This window comes from Amblyomma maculatum, chromosome 1, assembly GCF_055883805.1.
Source record: "Amblyomma maculatum isolate TAMU_Amacu chromosome 1, ASM5588380v1, whole genome shotgun sequence".
NCBI lineage: Eukaryota > Metazoa > Arthropoda > Arachnida > Ixodida > Ixodidae > Amblyomma > Amblyomma maculatum.
Window position 1 is genome coordinate 148,280,245 of NC_139344.1, and position 17,814 is coordinate 148,298,058.

General features: G+C 43.8%; 1 protein-coding gene across 1 annotated transcript in view; it reads left to right on the top strand.

Moving 5' to 3' along the window:
• The window catches only part of LOC146204291 (uncharacterized), a 28,025-nt gene extending 11,986 nt beyond the window's left edge, over positions 1-16,039 (top strand). Inside the window, exons 3-4 of the mRNA XM_084589241.1 lie at positions 4,664-4,795; positions 8,534-16,039. Of these exons, the coding sequence (XP_084445367.1) occupies positions 4,664-4,795; positions 8,534-8,614 (213 nt within the window). The 3' untranslated portion in view covers positions 8,615-16,039. The remainder of the gene's footprint in view (positions 1-4,663; positions 4,796-8,533) is intronic.
• Positions 16,040-17,814: the final 1,775 nt, after the last annotated feature.

Here is a 17,814-nt window from a genome sequence, read left to right on the forward strand (position 1 = left end):
AAATAGTGCTTAATGGAGCAGAACCGGAGAATTTCGTCGACTACTCGAGCAAGAAAGCAACGGCCACGGTCAGTGAGCAGCAGGCGTGGAGCACCGTGGAGCAGGATGACGTCGTGGAGAAGAAACACAGCCACGTCAGTTGCACAGCTGGTAGGTATCTCTCGGGTGACAGCGTAGCGCGTAGTATAATCCGTGGCCACCGCAATCCATTTATTCCCCGATGAAGAGAGTGGAAAAGGCCCGAGGAGATCAAGGCCAGCTTGGGAAAACGGGTCTACTGGAATGTCAATCGGCTGCAGGTATCCAGCAGGCACCACCGATGGCTTCTTCCGTCGCTGACACCGGTCACAAGAAGCTACGTAACGACGAACAGAGCGATAGAGGCCCGGCCAAAAGAAACGGCGGCAGACGCTGTCGTACGTGCGCGATAGACCAAGATGACCCGCAGTGGGCACGTCGTGCAGTTGCTGCAGAACGGTGGCGCGCAGGTGTTCGGGGACTACGAGCAGAAGCTCGGCGCCATCTGGTCGCATATTCCGCCGGTATAAGGCGCCGTTGTGGAGCACGAACAAAGCAAGGGTTGCATCAAGGTGATTAGTGCTGAGGCGATTGATAATACTGCAAAGCTTTGGATCTAAGCACTGTTCATGGCGAATGTTTAAAAGGTCAGAGATGGCCAACACACATGTGTCATCGTCACACTCGCTGGTGGGTGGTGGATCTACCGGGTTGCGGGAGAGGCAGTCGGCGTCAGCGTGCAATCGGCCTAACTTGTGGACGACAGAAAAAGTGTATTCCTGAAGGCGGAGGGCCCAACGCCCCAGGCGACCAGTAGGGTCCTTCAGCGTAGAAAGCCAGCATAAGGCGTGGTGGTCGGTGATGACGAAGAACGGGCGGCCAAACAAGTAAGGGCGAAACTTTGTAATGGCCCACACGAGGGCTAAGCACTCATGTTCTGTGATCGAGTAATTCCTCTCAGCCGCAGAAAGGAGGCGACTGGCATAAGCAATGACGCGGGTGCGACCCATCTGCTGTTGGGCAAGAATGGCACCAATACCGTGACCACTGGCGTCGGTGCATACCTTCGTTGGTGCTGAGGGATTGAAGTGTGCCAGGATGGGTGGGTTGGTGAGGGCCGCAATGAGCGCAGAAAATGCTTGAGATTGTTCTTGGTCCCAGCAAAATGGAGCGTCGTTCTTCAGAAGATTGGTGGGTGGACGAGCCGTCTCCGCAAAGTTGGGGACAGACCGCCGAAAATAGAAGCAAAGGCCTAGAAAACTACGCACGTCACTGGTACAGTGGGGTGTAGGAAATGCACTTACAGCACGTATTTTGTCTGGGTCGGGTCGAACGCCACGTGCATCGACCACGTGACCGAGCACCTTGAGTTCACGTCGGCCGAAGCTACACTTCTTCGAGTTAAGCTGAAGGCCAGCTCTTCGGAAGACTCCAAGAATGGCCTCAAGGCGATGGAGATGGCTCTCGAAGGTCGATGAAAAGACAATAATGTCATCGAGATAACATAAACACGTCGTCCATTTGAAACCGCGCAAAAGAGAATCCATCATGCGCTCGAATGTTGCAGGCGCATTACACAGACCAAATGGCATCACCTTGAATTGGTACAGGCCATCAGGCGTGACGAAAGCAGTCTTCTCTCGATCCCGTTCGTCAACAGCGATCTGCCAATAACGAGAACGGAGATCAATCGAAGAAAAATAGCTGGCACCGTGCAAGCAGTCAAGGGCATCATCTATCCTGGGGAGCGGGTAAACGTCCTTCTTTGTAATTTTGTTGAGATGTCGGTAATCAACGCAGAACCTCCAGGTATTGACCTTCTTTTTAACAAGCACGACAGGTGATGCCCAGGGACTGCTGAAAGGCTCTATAATGTTCCTTGCCAACATCTTGTCGACTTCATCTTGTATGAGGCGACGTTCAGAAACGGCGACTCGGTAAGGTCATTTGTGAATTGGGCTGGCATCTCCGGTATCGATGCGATGTGTAACGAGGGACGTTTGACCCAAGGGTCGGTCACCAAAATAAAAAATATCACTGTACGATGTCAGTAGGGTCGTAAGTGCTTTAGCACGATCAGGGCACAAGTCAGGAGCAACCATGCCGGATATACGGACCTCGGACCTCCTGAGGTGGGAACGGTGCAGGTCGCGTCGGCACTGCGGCAATAGGGTCACGTAAAAGAGCAGCCACAATAAACTCCGACAATGGGGTCAGTTCGGCGAGAGACATGCCCTCAGGAAGAACTTGCACAAAAGAGCTGAAGTTAAGGACTGGAATACAAGTGCTGTTATTCGCTGCATGCACTATATTGTGAGGTAGAGCGATGCTACGCTCAAGTGTCACGTTAGTTAGGGGGCAAACAACGTAGTCACCATCCGGAACGGAGGGAAAAGGCGACATCAGCACATACACTGCGGCTTCTGGTGGTAGGCGACTAAATGTAGTGGAGCGGAGACGGAGCGTTGAAGTTTCAGGAGCTTTGTTGTCAGGGCAGAGCGGCACGTCTAGATGAATCAGTCCAGAAGAACAGTCAATGAGAGTGGAGTGTTCTGTTAAAAAGTCGAGTCCTAATATAACTTCATGAGGGCAACTGGTGAGGACTGTAAATAGCACAGGGATGTGGCGGTCGGCAATGGTAACTCTCGCAGTACACATACCAATGACAGTAGTTGTGTTGCCATCAGCAACACGAATGGTAGACGAGGAAGCAGGTGTGAGGACTTTGTTGAGGCGTCGACGGAGCGAGGAACTGAGAACAGAAATATGGGCTCCAGTGTCAATAAGGGCAGAAACAGAGACACCGTCCACAAGAATATTAATGAGGTTTCGTCTAGGTGCGGGGGTCAGTTCCGAGTTGACAGTCCGGGTCGGGAATGCAGCGTCACTCCAGGGCGCTGCACTCGCTAGTTTCCCGAGTAGGTACCGGCGTATGATGGGGAGGAGTTGCGGTGAGATACCGGTGAATGGGATCGACGAGCCATTGGGGATGGAGATCGGCTGGTGCGACGGGCAGGGGGAACGGTTTCGTTTCGAGTCTCATCTTGTTGAGAAGGATAATGTCCTGGTCCATCGTAGACGGGACGGAGCTCCTCTGGTTGGACAGGGAAGCGTCGAGGTCCTTGGTAGTATCGGCAGTCGGCGTTGTAATAGGATTGAGGAGCGAAGAACATACGGCTACGGCAATAACGCGATGTGTGACCGGCGCGACAGCAAATGAAGCAAATTGGCCTGTCGTCGTCGGTGCGCCACTCTGCAGAATTGCGACTACGTGGGGAAGGTGGGCTGGCAGTAGCAGCAGCCACTACAGGAACATATATGTAACGTTATCATTGAAATTATTGTTCATTGCTTCTAGGCTGAGGTCGGCTTCCTTAGTTAGTACTAAATATCTATTCTGCAGCGCGAGCCTGAATTCTTCTACTTTTCCTTTTACCACTAATTTGTTGATGGTCTTCTTCCTCATTAATCTTTTCCATTCCCCCTTCAAATCCATATTAATTCGTGACCTTGCCATCCTGTGGCCACTGCATTGAACCTCTTTGCTTACCTCTACATCCTGCATAACACAGTATAAGTCGATTCAATTCTTAGTCTCCTCATTGAGGCTTTTGGTCTTTGATTTGCTGATGAAGGTATCCATGATTCATAAGTTATTGTGTTCAGTGAACTCAACTAATAATTCCCCCCTGCTGTTCCTTAACTCAATTCCATAGTTACCCACTGCCTGGTCTCCAGCTTGCTTTTTGCCACCTTGGCATTGAAGTTGCCCGTCAGTACAACATACTGCATTTTTACTTTCCCCATTGCTAATTCTACATCTTCGTAGAAGCTTTGGACTGCCTGGTCATTATGACTGCACGTAGGCGCATAAGCCTGTACAACCTTGAGATCATACCGCTTATTAAGCTAAATTGCGGTCCATGCCACCCTCTCTTAAATGCTATAGAACTCATCTATATTACCAACTACATGCTTATTGACAGGGAACCCTAGTCCTAGTTCTCATTTCTCCGGTAAACCTCAATAACTATAACAGTGGTTATGTACACATCTTAAATATTTGGGGCAGATGAAAAGAGAAAGAATTGTTTTATTTGGTGACAGTTACTTGGTCGAACCTGCCATTTTTAGATCAGTTACAAAAATAGTGGTCAGAAAGTGCTGCATTTTACATTTTGTACAAAAACTAAGGCTAAAAGTGTGTAATTTTTGTTAGAGAAAATAAGACAAACGAACAAGGATAGATTATGGAACTTTTTTCTGAATGGTCCAACTTGTACCTGAATCGGAACTAAAAAAAAAAAAAATGGTGACTAATTTTGACCTATAATGACTCTAAATTTAATAAAAATATAAATCCCAAAGGTGCTAAAAAAATACATGCAGGCTGTTGCTTGCTTGCCACACATGACCTACCCAAAGCAAATATGCCAGGCATGGCAGGAGCTAAGTTTCACTCATTGAGAATTCTCTGACACCTTTTCAGCATATTGCAGAGTGGCATATCTAAGTTAGATTGAGAAAGTAAGGTGGTTGGAAAAGGGGTCACAATGGTGACACAGAGTTATGCCTCACCTGATGCCTGTTCTTTGTCCAAAAAGCTCGCTGTTTCCATTCATAGCAACAGCAGAAATTTTTGCAGGATGTGATGGGGAATCTGGCACACTTTCTTATCTGCATCGGGAGCAGCCTGGTTTTGCTGTCATCAGGAGTGAACCACCAGCCAAGCTCAAGGTACAAGGAGTACATTTTTCAAGGGAAAGTGACTGTTTCGGTAGGTAACATGTATATATTTTTTTATTTATAGAGGTTAATCCTTTAAGCAGCTGGTATCATTGACGTGGCATGAATAGAACAACTTGCAAGGAATGCACAGCAAAGGATGCACTCTTTTGAAAAAAAAATATGTTATCATTTCTAAGCTCCACGGAAGTCAGCAACAATGTGTATAGTGTATCTTGTGGGAATCAGTTGGGGATAGCTAGATGGCTTCCATGGTTTAGTACTTGCTGCTGTGAAGTCAGGGGGCTCCACTTGGCAGGGTAAAGTCAGTGGCGCTAACCACATTGATGCATAGAGTGGCTCGCTCAATATGAAAGGGAACGAACAGTTTGCACAAAAAGACGAATTTATTCATTGTTTCTTAACCAGTGAGCAGTGACTTTTAGATATTATATGCCAAGAGAAATTCTAGTTAGCTTTACGGAGAGGAGCAACACAAGAAAACACGGACACAAGAACATACTGAAAAACAGGACTAGTGTTCTTGTGTCCTTGTTTTCTTGCGCTGCTCCTCTTCATGATGCCTCACCGACTAGCCCACACGAAAGTATTAATTCTAGTTAGCAGAGAGGAAAAATTGGGCTTTACACACGCAGTTCATTAAGTAATGATTTATTGAATGCTGAAGCTTTGTTCCCTTTTTTATTGAGTGATCATATACATATGTGGGGAACATTTCATCAAGGCAGTGTACTGTTGAAGAAAAAAAAAATGAAAATGAAAGGCTAGTGTCGTTCTAATATAGTGGCTTTATTCTAAAAGAGCAAGTGTAAGCAAAATAACTGTCAAGTTCGGTGCTCTGGAGGTTCCTAAGGCCACATGACACATAAAAATTGGAGAAATTGCTTTTCTTTCCCGAGCAGCAGCATTCCTAAGCAAGCATAGCCATCCTTGTAATATAGGTTGCCATAACATTTTCATACTTATTCTTTAATAATGGAATTTCGTAGAGATGTTCCCAGCAGTGGCAGACTAGCCTCCAAGTTTTCAATGAAATTGAGCAAGTGTTTAGAAAGCTAACTTTGGGTAGCGTCCCCCCTTAAGCATTCTGTTTATAGTTTTTCCGTTGCTAGTTTTGATGTGCTGTATGAAGCTTTTGCAAGGCAGATTTTTTTTATTATTTGGGAATTTGGTGATTTGTGTGCATAGTCAGTGTCTGGCATGTCTACACTACAATGATTCATGATGCCTTTACATAGTTTGATGTAAATGTGCTGTTACTTACAGAGAAAGTTTCTTGAAATCGTGGTGAAGAAATTCTTTGTTTCAGTGTGCTTGAAGGCAAACAAATGAAAGCAGTACTTCAGCAGGTTTGGGCTTTGTTAGACTGTTACAGTTGCTTCCCCAAAATTATTATTTCACACAGCATAGTGATTATTGTTATAGGGGTGATGCATTTCATCAGTCATATGTGAGGGGTGTTCATATTCAGAGTGGTGCCAAAGTGTGAGCATGCAGAGTGGCAGTATGAAGATGTTGCATGCATAATTCTTAGATTTCTGCATGATAAATATATGGTAGATAACAGGACTTTCTTCTTTTAGTCATTTGCTTGAAAATTATAAGGTAGCTCTGTCTGAAGCAGTCGATGGCATGATGCTTCTGGCAGCAGTGCAGTTAGGATAACAAATGAACCTTGACAGAACATTCATGCACACCAAAACTGTGTGAATGGGGATGCTGCCTCTCTTGGATCTAAAGAGATAGGCGACATCATTCTGGTGTGTCTGGAGATTTTATGGGATGACCTGTAACCAGACCAAATACAGTGGGATCCCATGGATATAATTCTTACTGGGACTGAAAATTGAAAGGTATTATCCGAAAATTGTATTATCCAAAACAGGCCCCAAAATGTCGCAAATGAAATATACTTCGCACAGAGCTTACTTTTATTATTCCGCTTTGAATAATCTGTCATTTTGTTCTGCACTTTTTGTTTCTTAGTGTCTAGAAGCAAACTTTTCTGAAATTCGTAGAAACGAGTGGCAGTTTCGTCGCTTAGCTCTACACCTAAGAAAAATCTGCAAAGAAGGTCTAAAACTCTGCCAACTTCAAAGAGATCTGGTCAAAAGATAAACACGTGGAGATGTTATCGGCACGCAGCATCATAACAGGCTGGCAAAGTCAGTACAGCTGACTGCGATAGCGAGGGTGCGAAACTGAGGGACCTGCTATGAAAATTAAAAAAAAGAAAGAGCAAATTGTCAACAACAAAAAGGGGGTACAATATATCGGCCATGAGCGTTATTGTTACTGTAGCCACTATTGCCTCCCGCTAGCACTTTTTCACTTTCTTTGGAGGGAAATTTGAAACCACGTGAATTTTCGTAGGTTTTCATGGTATTATACAAACCCATATGAAAATATGATCGTATTAGCCACATGAAAATGCGTCACCTCTATAGGACATCGCCTGGGGAGAAGAAAAGATTGTATTGTGCCAAAAACATATTAAGCAGAATCATATCAATGATATTTCACTGCATTTCTGTTGAACCTGGTACAGAAGAAATGCATTTTAAAGTAGACTACTTAGCTTTCTTGTAATAATTATTTAGGTTTCTGCATTATTGAGTATTGAGGAATGAATGCTGATGAGTGCTCCTTTTGTGGAATTGAATTGCTTCAAACTTAATTTTGGTTTGTCACCGAGGTCTTGATGGCAAGAAAAATACTGCGAGGAGGAGCACTAAGGTTGGCGCCTAGCTGAAAATTTAAGTTCAGGTCTACATGAAAGTTCACGGGTCAGTTCTTTGATATAAGAATGGTGTACTATGGTTGCCGCCCTTTGCCTTAGTGTAGAACTCTATGAGAATTTAACTGTCAGGTGCTGGTTTTATTGTGATGGGCTGAGAGCAGGAAGTATGAGGGCACTTGAGAATCCCAGCTGTTTAGTAAAACTGGCCCCTGCCCATTCTTTATGCATCACTGTGCAGGGGTGTGGCTTTGAAGTCACCACCTTCCATGCCTGCTTTTCAAATATTCGCTCAAAGGGCGTTTTCCTTTCTTTGTCATTTTGTGCACCACATGTACTAATGACACTAATCTCTTTATCTGATTAAGCCAGGAAAGAGTAATTTACAGTACTGTTAGAGGTGCTAAAGAACTTAGCCCTCTTCAGTGATCAGAAAAGTTAGGTGTTCTAGGTGAGCTGCTGCATGCATGAAAAATACAGCACATTGCACAATTACCGGAGTGCTGTAGAATGCGTGTCCCAGCATAACCGCGGAATCCTCGCAGCTCAAATTTTGCACAGAAATGGCATTTGGTAGTCAGTATTTTTTAATACCAAGTTTGTTTGGGGTACTTGCCTGATTCAATCAGAAAAAGCCTGTGCCCCAATTTGCTATTAAAAAATACTGGTGACCAAATGCCATTTCTGTGCAAAATTTGAGCTGCAAGGATTCAGCGATTTAGCTGGGAGAAGAATTCTACAGCGCACCTTAAATTGTGTGTATGTGTGTTTTTATTTCACGGACTTCTTACTTTTTCTCAGAACTGTTTGAATGGCTAGCAATAGGTTGCTCTGATGTGCATATGTGTCTCTACACCAGCTGTGAGCTATATCCTTGTGTGAATCACTGAATGTTTCTATGGGCTCTCATGTGAAGGCAGTTTGGAGGGGCCATAATTAGCATACTTGTGAAGTGTGTATTTGAGTCTTAGTAAGACATTATGCATTGTTAAAAGGGAAGTAATGCTGATGTACTATAATGCTCTCTTCCAGGTTCTGGGCATAGTGAACTCCCTGCTCTACCTGTGCAGTGTGTTAGCTGCCTACTGGACTTGCAAGGCCAGCAGATACTAACTACTGATTACCGCAGCAGCCACTCCTATTTGGAGATGGTGCACCTTGTCCTGGCCGTGTGGAAGGGAACAGAGTGTGAGTTCATTCACTTCATCCGTTTGCCCTCAGCAGAAAAGGACTGCACAAATTAGATGGACTCTACATGTCAGCTTTGCAGTCCATGGGATGTTGGCCAGCAGCACAACTGTGGTGTTGCGTGCTGCATCATTTTCTGTGATGTTAGGCTGGCTAGGCATGTGTTCTGTGCCAGTTTTATGCATGGAAATCACCTCAGTGGCAAGTATAAAAGCTGTGTCTCAGGTGTACTCAGAAATGACTACTTATCTTTGATACGCGAGATGGCAGTCTACTAAAAGTGCACATAGCTAGTCCTAATTTTTGCTGTTTCAATATGTCCGCATGATCGCTGCATTCAGGGACACATTTATGTGCAATACAACCATAATAAGGTGAGCTATTTAATGCATAAATGGCAGAATATTTACATTGCTTTAACCACATTGACATTGGTTTGGAAACCTGTGAAGTACTGCTCAAACACCCTATTATCAATTTGTACACATTCCTTTGTATCTACTTTTTTCTGATTTTCTACTTAATATATGGCTCACCTTTCATGCTTTTTTTCTTGCATTTGTCTTTTGTTGTTGTGTGGTCATTTTGGAATAAGTTGCTCTGTTATCTTTCCTGAGATTCTTCTGACCAACTTTCTATTTTAGTTTTTTTTTTTCTGCATATGTAAGGCACCCTTTGTTAATCATTTGCCATGAAGCATTACTTAGCTGATTTTGATTTTTATCGATATTATGATTATTGTTGTTAAAGATTTTCTCAATCTGTACCTGCCACCTATGTCTGATACCTTACACGAGGAAAAAATTTTGATTTGTGTTGGCTTGTACAGTTGGATTCATTTGAGGGTACTGTTGTTGGAAAGCATATTGTACTGTTCCCTTCTTGTGGTTCTTTCACCCACATTGGGTTCAAAGCGCTGCCCTTATTTCAGTGCCTCATTAACTTTGGCATAATTACTTTGAAGGATAGCCTTCCATAAAGATGTAATGTAGCTATATTTTCATGAGTTTTCCAGCAGCACATCACATTTGCTCGGAGCATCGTACCAAAGCAGTATTTCAGTGCCTCATTAACTTTGGCATAATTACTTTGAAAGATAGCCTTCCATAAAGATGTAATGTAGTTACATTTTCATGAGTTTTCCATCAGCACATCACATTTGCTCGGAGCATTGTACCAAAGCAGTATTGTCACCACATATATATTTGCATGTTTTCTTCAGTGTGATGATGCTTAAGACAGTATATACATGGATCACTGGGTCCTTTTCACCTATGGCCATTTATTAATTTGTGATCGAATTTCTTCTCCCACCTGTTTCAATTTCAACAGCTGAGTGATAGCTGTGACGTCAAAGGACAGTATAGGTCACTTGAGGCATGAAAAAACTGCTATAGCACCGATGCATCTTTTGAATTCATTGCAGCGGTAAAGCCAGCCTTCCTCAAAAGCTAAAAAACACAATGAGTGAAGAAGCAGCGATTATATTTCAGCTTTTTTCATGCCTCAGAACTTGAACATCATAACCATTGCTCGGATGTTGCAATTGAAACTGATTCAGGAGAGCGATGAAATTAAACGATAGATTATTTAGCTTTTGTAGTCCGGTACCATGTGGTGATCTGTATATTGTACATGCATCATTACAGAGAGAAAACATTTAGCCAAAATTTGGTGTCTATAATGATTTAAGATAATGCAACACCCTTAATGCCTCTTGGTGCACTAAAACAGGATATGGCATATTTGAATGAGAAGAAATGCTTAACCAAGAAGACAAACAGACAGACTTTGCTTCTGTCAGGCCTGATTTGGCGCTACAGTCGAACCCGGATATATCGAACTCGAAGGGGATCGCGAAATAGTTTGATATATTGATAATTCGATATACAGAAATCGGCTTGGGACAGCACTTACAATGCGAAAAAACGCTACCGCATTTGTCGCGTAATCAACTCACTCGCATAATGAACCCACCCTTCACTTTTGCACTCGAGAATTTTGAAAAGAAAAAAAAAGCGTTAAGGCCAGCTTGCTCACATGCAAGCGACCTCAGCGATGAGGCAGCGACAGAGTGAAAAATTTCGAACTTGTTGGAACTGCGTCCCTCCCCTCCCTCTGCCATACGAGCCACCGCCAGCTCAAAACAAGGTTTCTGTGTCGCCGCGGCAGAAATCGCCAGCGTTTTCGCTTGCATGTCGCAGTCTGGTCATCTCATCCACAGCTCATTTCTTGGCAGCGTGCCAAGATGCTGCGCAGCAGCGATAACGTCGCGGCGCGTTTATCTTTTGATAGCTCCTGCTGGTGGCGGGGAGCGAACTTGGCAGACTGCCCGTGATGGCTTGATTGCACAAGCCTGGTTCGATTTGTCAGCGGGATACAGTAGCTGCAAATGCTGTTTGAAGCGAAAAATGCTAAAAGCCGGTGCCATGATCGCAGCTGACCGCGTGCTTTCATTAATTCATACATGCAAGAATAAACGACTCCCGCAAAAAAAGAAAAAAAAAAAAGAAAAAAAGCCACTTCGTAACGCCATATCTTACGCTACGCCGCGCGTACAGCACGCCGATAAAAATAGACGACTCTCGGAAAAAAGAAAAGATAGATCTGCCGCTTGTTAACTTCCGCAGGCGCCATAGCCACGTCAGCCACTGCGCGCAGAGGGTTCGCAACACACGCTGGGGAAAGCGTCCGGCGTTCTGTCTGAAAACGAGCTGAGCTGGCTTGGCGCATGCGTAGCGCGTGCTACTGTGAACAAAGGCCGGGAAAAAGGAAGGAGAGAGATAGCTCGGCAAAAGAATGGGCACACCCTTGCGCTTCGCTCTGTCGCGTTTTTGCCCACTCGTTCCCACCGGTTCTGTCTGGTTCATTCACGCACATGGCTTGCAAACGTCACGTGCTGGCACGCGGGAAACGATAACCGCAAATGCGTGCGCCTTTAGGGAATGGGCGCGGTGCTGCCCTAGCCGAACTGTCCCCTCTCATTACTTCCGCGCGCGGCTTGAAAATGTCACGCGGCAAACGGCCGAGGGTGATGTGATCGTCTTTGGGAAAGGCACGCTTTCCAGTGCGTGGTGCGGAGTTCGATATATCATGCGGCTTTCCTATACTTTTACATGGGAATTTCAAGGGGATATTCCGTGAGTTCGATATAACCGAAATTTGATATATCCGGGTTCGACTGTATTATGTACAAAAAATTACAGCAGGTTTTTTGCTTATTTGGCCAAAAGCGAAGTATGTGGGTTGGCATGTTATGTTTCACGTCACTTCTGGTTCGAGGCTAGGGCTTAAAGATTAGTCCTCAGGCAAAGAGCGGCGAAATCAAGGGATTAGGGACTTTATTGGTGGTGCTCTATAATATATTAGGACCGCTTAATGCGCCTTGAAAGGGCAGTGCTCTATTGGTGCATGCCGGGTTCATTACAAATGGATGAAAGTTTGTGCAGATGACAACACGCAATGCACAGCGCGAGAAAGTGACAGGTGGACACGCAAGGTGTTTGGCTGCGGCGATGCTATGGTGCTCTCTTGCAGTGTTCAACGAAGCTGATCTGTGGGCGCCACCACAGGACCAAAACCCAGTTGCGACCATAATTCTTTTATTTCTTTCATTGTCAGAGGGACCACACAGACAAATAATGGCTTTTTGGCTGAGTGGAAGCCTTAGTGCTAGAGCGCTAAATATACATGAATATCTAGTCTAGTTTTATGCATGAACCATTCGCATGTAGAAAATAGTCTCCTGCAGAGTCGCTGTAGTAACTCGGTGGAAAGTATAGAAGTGCTCGACTGCAGAGGTTTTAGTGTGCATAAGGCATACTCCCAGATGGCACATGTTAATTCGCAGTCTCTACTACAGCCCTATCCCGTAGCCTAAATGTAGCTTTGGACGATGGAAATTTATTGATTTTAATGTTCTGTGCAAAGTTAGTTACATTGTATATTTGTGATGATCGGAGACTTCTACAGTAAAGTATCATTAGATCAACCACTGTTAATTTGAAATTTCAGATGAATTGAGCTAGAAGCGCGGCCCTGGCCGACGCCCATGTAAGTCTGGTGTTGGACTCTAATTCTGACATGGGCACGCTTGCACTGGTTAACTCGAACGGTGGATCATGTCGAGGTACGACCCACGCAGCCAGGGTTACCGAAATAGACTTCCCCATCTGAACCTGAAATGTATGGAGCAGTGGTGCCATGGTAGGCATGACAACGATCGTAAGTTTTCCATTTCCTAAACAAAGATCTGCCCCATAGTTTCAGTTTCACTTTCCATAACCTTATACCATCCCACAGCTGCGATAGGACGCTCGAATCAGCCAGTCGTGCCGTTTTGGACGCTACTTGGCACGTCACTGTTCTTTCATTTTCATTTGAGGATGGCGTCACACTGCTGTAACGCCTATGCATATATATTCCTCACATGCATCCACTTGCTGCTTACAGTGCGCGGAAACTGTGCTGATCATACTCAGCTTCACCACACGGCATGCTTCTCCTCAATGCTCATTGCATGCACTGAAGTATCCTCAAAACACAACGAGCCATTTTTTGAAGAGGCGCCACTGTTACTGTGTTGCACTGCGAAAAGGGTAGCTGAGGCTTTTACAATTTGGGAGCAGTTCTTCAGCGTTCTTGACAGTGTACGCAAAGCAAAGCGCTTGATAAAACAGGAAATGTCCATCGATCTCAATTTGGGTTTTATCTCAAATGCAAGCAACCATCATGCAGGTGTTCATCAGGTAAATTTACTGTGATGCAAATGGTTTTTCACTTATCTTGGGCACATTCAATAAATCAAACTTTCGTTTAATTTGAACATTTTTTTGTGGTCCCTTTAGACAGAGTTAACAAGAGTTTACTGTATAAAATGGGAAACACTGTGCATTAGTTATCTAGGATATTTGCTTCCTGTTGATGTGTTGCATAAACTATTTAGGCGTGCTTTCTGTAGGGAAATTTGTTTATTTGTATTTCCTTGTGATATGTTTACGTGATGCGCTATCTGGATACCTTGAGCCCTTTTATATGAGAAGTGATGTGCTAGGAAACTTTTTTACAATGTGCTGCTATTACATTCATAGTAAAATTAGAACGAGCTAGGTTTACACTGAATAGCTTCTCATTGAGAGGGATCAGAAAGTATTGTATGAGTTGTATGAAATGTTTACTAGTTCGCTTTTTCACTGAGTATTTTAGGTACAACTATTGAGCGTGTTGAAGGTTATGACCCAAGTAATACAGTGTTTTGCTGGAGCATTGCTGGCATGCTGCAAAATGTTTGCCAATAACACCATCTACATGCTACTGATAGGTTTTTTTTTTTTTTTTTCTCTTTCCTGGCAGCAGATTTAAGCAATGTAGTGACTGCGCACTGCAGCCTGTTTGCAATGTTCGGGTGATTTTCCGAAGTTGCAAGAATATGCTCATGCAGCTGTAATGTATCCAAAGATAACTGTTTTGCAATTCTACAAGGCACCTGAAATGAAGTATTGGATTTCAGTAGCAGAAGAAGTTTCCTGAAAAACTGAAGTATCGTAAAACTGCCTTGCTGATTGTTTTCAACTGTATTGTAATGAACTTAGCTGATACTAATTGTGTACACTGTTCTGCGTGCAATGTTTTGTTTTGGCCATATATTCATCTGCTCGAATGAGTGCAGACGATTAAGCATCTTGCATAACAATGGCTGGTATATTTTCTTATTCCTAGCCTTGCTCTACTTTCATACCTCACTCATGTTTATTGCTGGTTTTAGACAAATTTGCCCATTCACCCTCAGAGCAGTTGATACCACTGTGAATCATTACCTTGTTCTCAGGACCTTTTGGCCCTTCGTTACTTTTACACAATAAAAGAACCATCATAATTGCCATCACCTTAACAGTTTTAAAACTCATCTGCACGTTTGCACCGTGTTTTGTTCACCAGTGTTGTCACTTCTGAACCGCAAATGGTAACAAAAGTTTATTATGTTGTGTCATACTGATGCATCATTCAGTCATTATATGTTATACCTCTGTCTTATCAGCAAATGTAGTGACACTTTTATGAAGTGCACATCCCCTGAACCAATGACACTTTTGGTGCGTGCTGTTGCATAGTGAAGAGGCATTTGGAAATGTTGGCAGTGAGGATGAATGTTGTATCACTCTGTTGAAATCTTAATCTTTCGTGTAAATACTTAGGGAACGGAATTTTATCGCAGATACGATTTCTTTAGGCTACTAACTTTCTGAGTTTATTGAATCATCTGACAATATGTTGTTGACTACGAAAAGTTAGGGGGATTCTTAAATCCTGCCTTGAGTATGATGTGGCATTGTTAATGGTTCCCATCTGCCAGCTCCCCTTGCAGATCCTGGTTTACATGCATGCACTTTGCTCCTCGCTTAATCACTAGTATTTATTTTGTGCCTCAATTATTCCACACATATTGATTAGCATATGAGCATAAGCTACCACTATATGTGAAAGACAACCCGACATAGATATAAAGTCCACTTTAACCAAGTCATACAAATATGCCTGCACAGTCTAGGTGCAGTGTGTCTAACTCAGGATCCAACGGTACTGGTGAGTTTACTTCCGCTCTTGCCCTCCCATCTCGAAGTCAAGGCCTTAGGTGATAGCGCCTGCCAACTTGGACATCTCATGTGGTCTCGTGATATCATGCAAGCAGACGACCAGTCAATGTACGGCCGAGTCACCGGCCCACTACCACCTGCCAGAGGCATGCCCATGATTTGTTTCACAGCACTAACACCAACATAGTGGTGCTGTATTTTCTGGAGGACGGGGTCTTTAATGCTATCACATTAAAAGGATTGTGGCCTGAAACTAGCAAGAAGTCAGTGCAGAATATGTTAGCAAGGCAAACATGGCTGACTGCATAGATGGAGCGAATTTGGGGCTAATGGAAGAATGCAAGCGTGCCAAAACAGAATATGCTGCATGTGGGCTCAGGCTTGCATTGCATTGATGCTGCTTGGGCGTGGGATTGAGCAGCTGCAAGTGAACGCCCTTCCCCATTGCCACTGCCGTAACCAAGAGGTGTCCAAGAGAAATGACAGGGAGAACAGCTATTCCAGATGTGCTCATTATTGTATAGTTAGTGATAACTTAAAATAGGTGCCCATTGAAGGAGAAGTTCAAGAAATTGGGATAAAGATATCAAGACATTGTAATTCTAAAAAAGTTATATATTGGTGCACTGCTGTTAAGATGACACACTTACCTGGCCAGACCAAGTGAAGCAAGATTGTCAACTCACCCCAGGGCGAGTGTGTTCTGAAGCAAGTTTCAATAAAATTTATTGTGTGACGCTCCGTGAATGACACTAAAGGCAGATGTCACTCGTTGATGTGCCTGTGTTACAGGAGCATTATTTGTGCTGCTGTTTTGAACTGGCAACTAATTGTTGACTATCCTTTTCATTTCATACACTGAATGAAATGTCTGCCTGCAGTGAAGCCCTCATGAAGGTTCTTGGGCATGGCTCAAAATCGCTAACGATGCTATGCATTGTAGAGATTCTTCAGACTTCATTTTGCTGTTACTTATAGCTAGGCCTGGCTGTCCAGCAGGGGCTTCCATTTTTAATGGGTGACATTGTGCAATGTCTCGCTTTGCCCATGTGTACACTTTATACCCTGCCCCACATTCAGCATTGTCTTCCTTGGTCTTAGCTAAGTGCAGGCATCACATGGCCCAACCCCTCTCTTTGCTTATGGCAGCAGTGCCCTTGGCCTCTTACTGAAGCAGTGTAGTGATAGCTAGCTATTTGTGGTGCAGGTGACCACAGCACTCTGATGCATAGAAACATATGTCAGTAAGTTAAATAGTTTTACCGCTTTATCATGTGCAGTTCAGTGAATATTGCAGAAATCAATTGTTGCTCCCAACAAGGAGAAAGGTTGAAAATGGACTATCAACTTGGTTGCAGTAAATGGTAGAGTGCTTCAGAATGAAGTACTTTCTTGACAACACATTATCAATGCTTAAATATCAAGAATTTATTTTTTGTGTTTGTGATGATGAGCTGCTTTAACAGTGGCTCTACTTCATATGGCTGCAGCTTGAGGAGGGCAGCATGCTGTATTAGTCACTTCTTAAAAAGTTGGCTTATATGAAAAGTACCTGAGGCTTAATAACTTGCAGCAACACAATGGCTATGGGGCATGCTCCAGGCCAACTTAGGCCACTTTGGGGTTCTTTAACTCTTTCCCTACCTTGGGCAAAATGGCAGTTTTCTGTAGGTTTCAGTAGATTTATTTTTCTGTGAAACTATCCCCTCTAAAATTTTATACAATACATGAAAAGAAATCTAAATAGATTCACTGTTTAGGCATACAACTTTGAATATGAAGTTATGGGTTGTAACATACAATATAATTTCCCAAAAACCAGATTTTAGAAAACAATTGAACAAAACTTGACCAACTGCACTTGCAAATGAAACAACAGAAACTTTTAAAAGTTTTCAAGATATGCAAAATGTAGAGCATTATATTGGCCACTCCCTGTGAAAAAATAAAAGTGCAGTATTGAACAGTGTTCTTGATGCATAATCAGCAATCAACAAGGGCCGCTGCAGAGCACCATGCCAAAACGGATGCCCAGTTTCCTTCTTGGGCAGAACGCCACTAACTGTTTTGTGGGAGGCAAGATATTGTGCCTAAATGATGTTCACACCCTGGGAATGAGATAAATGACACAAACGAAACATCCGGAGTGGTCCCAGACGCACGCAAAACAGGCCAACAAAGTTTGGCGGCTGATGCTCCGGGCTGGTTTCTATTGTCATCGGGGTTGGAACTGAATTCTGACGATAAGGCAGCATCTTCAGAGTCACTGCTGCTTGGGACATCGATAAAATCGGTCGTACAAAGTGCGGGATCGGGAGATTTGCGACGTTTCGAAGCGCGCGTCGTCGATGTGGATGCCGGCATTCTCGCATGCGACTCCAACGCTATAGTGCCTAGAAATACCGACGCTGCCTTGTGCTCGGAGCTCGTTCAGAAATAGCCACCTCGTTGGAAAAAAATGTAAGACGGCAGTAAAATCTAAGGTTCAGTTACCCAACTACATGCTAGATGTCTTAGCGTGGCTGTGAGCGA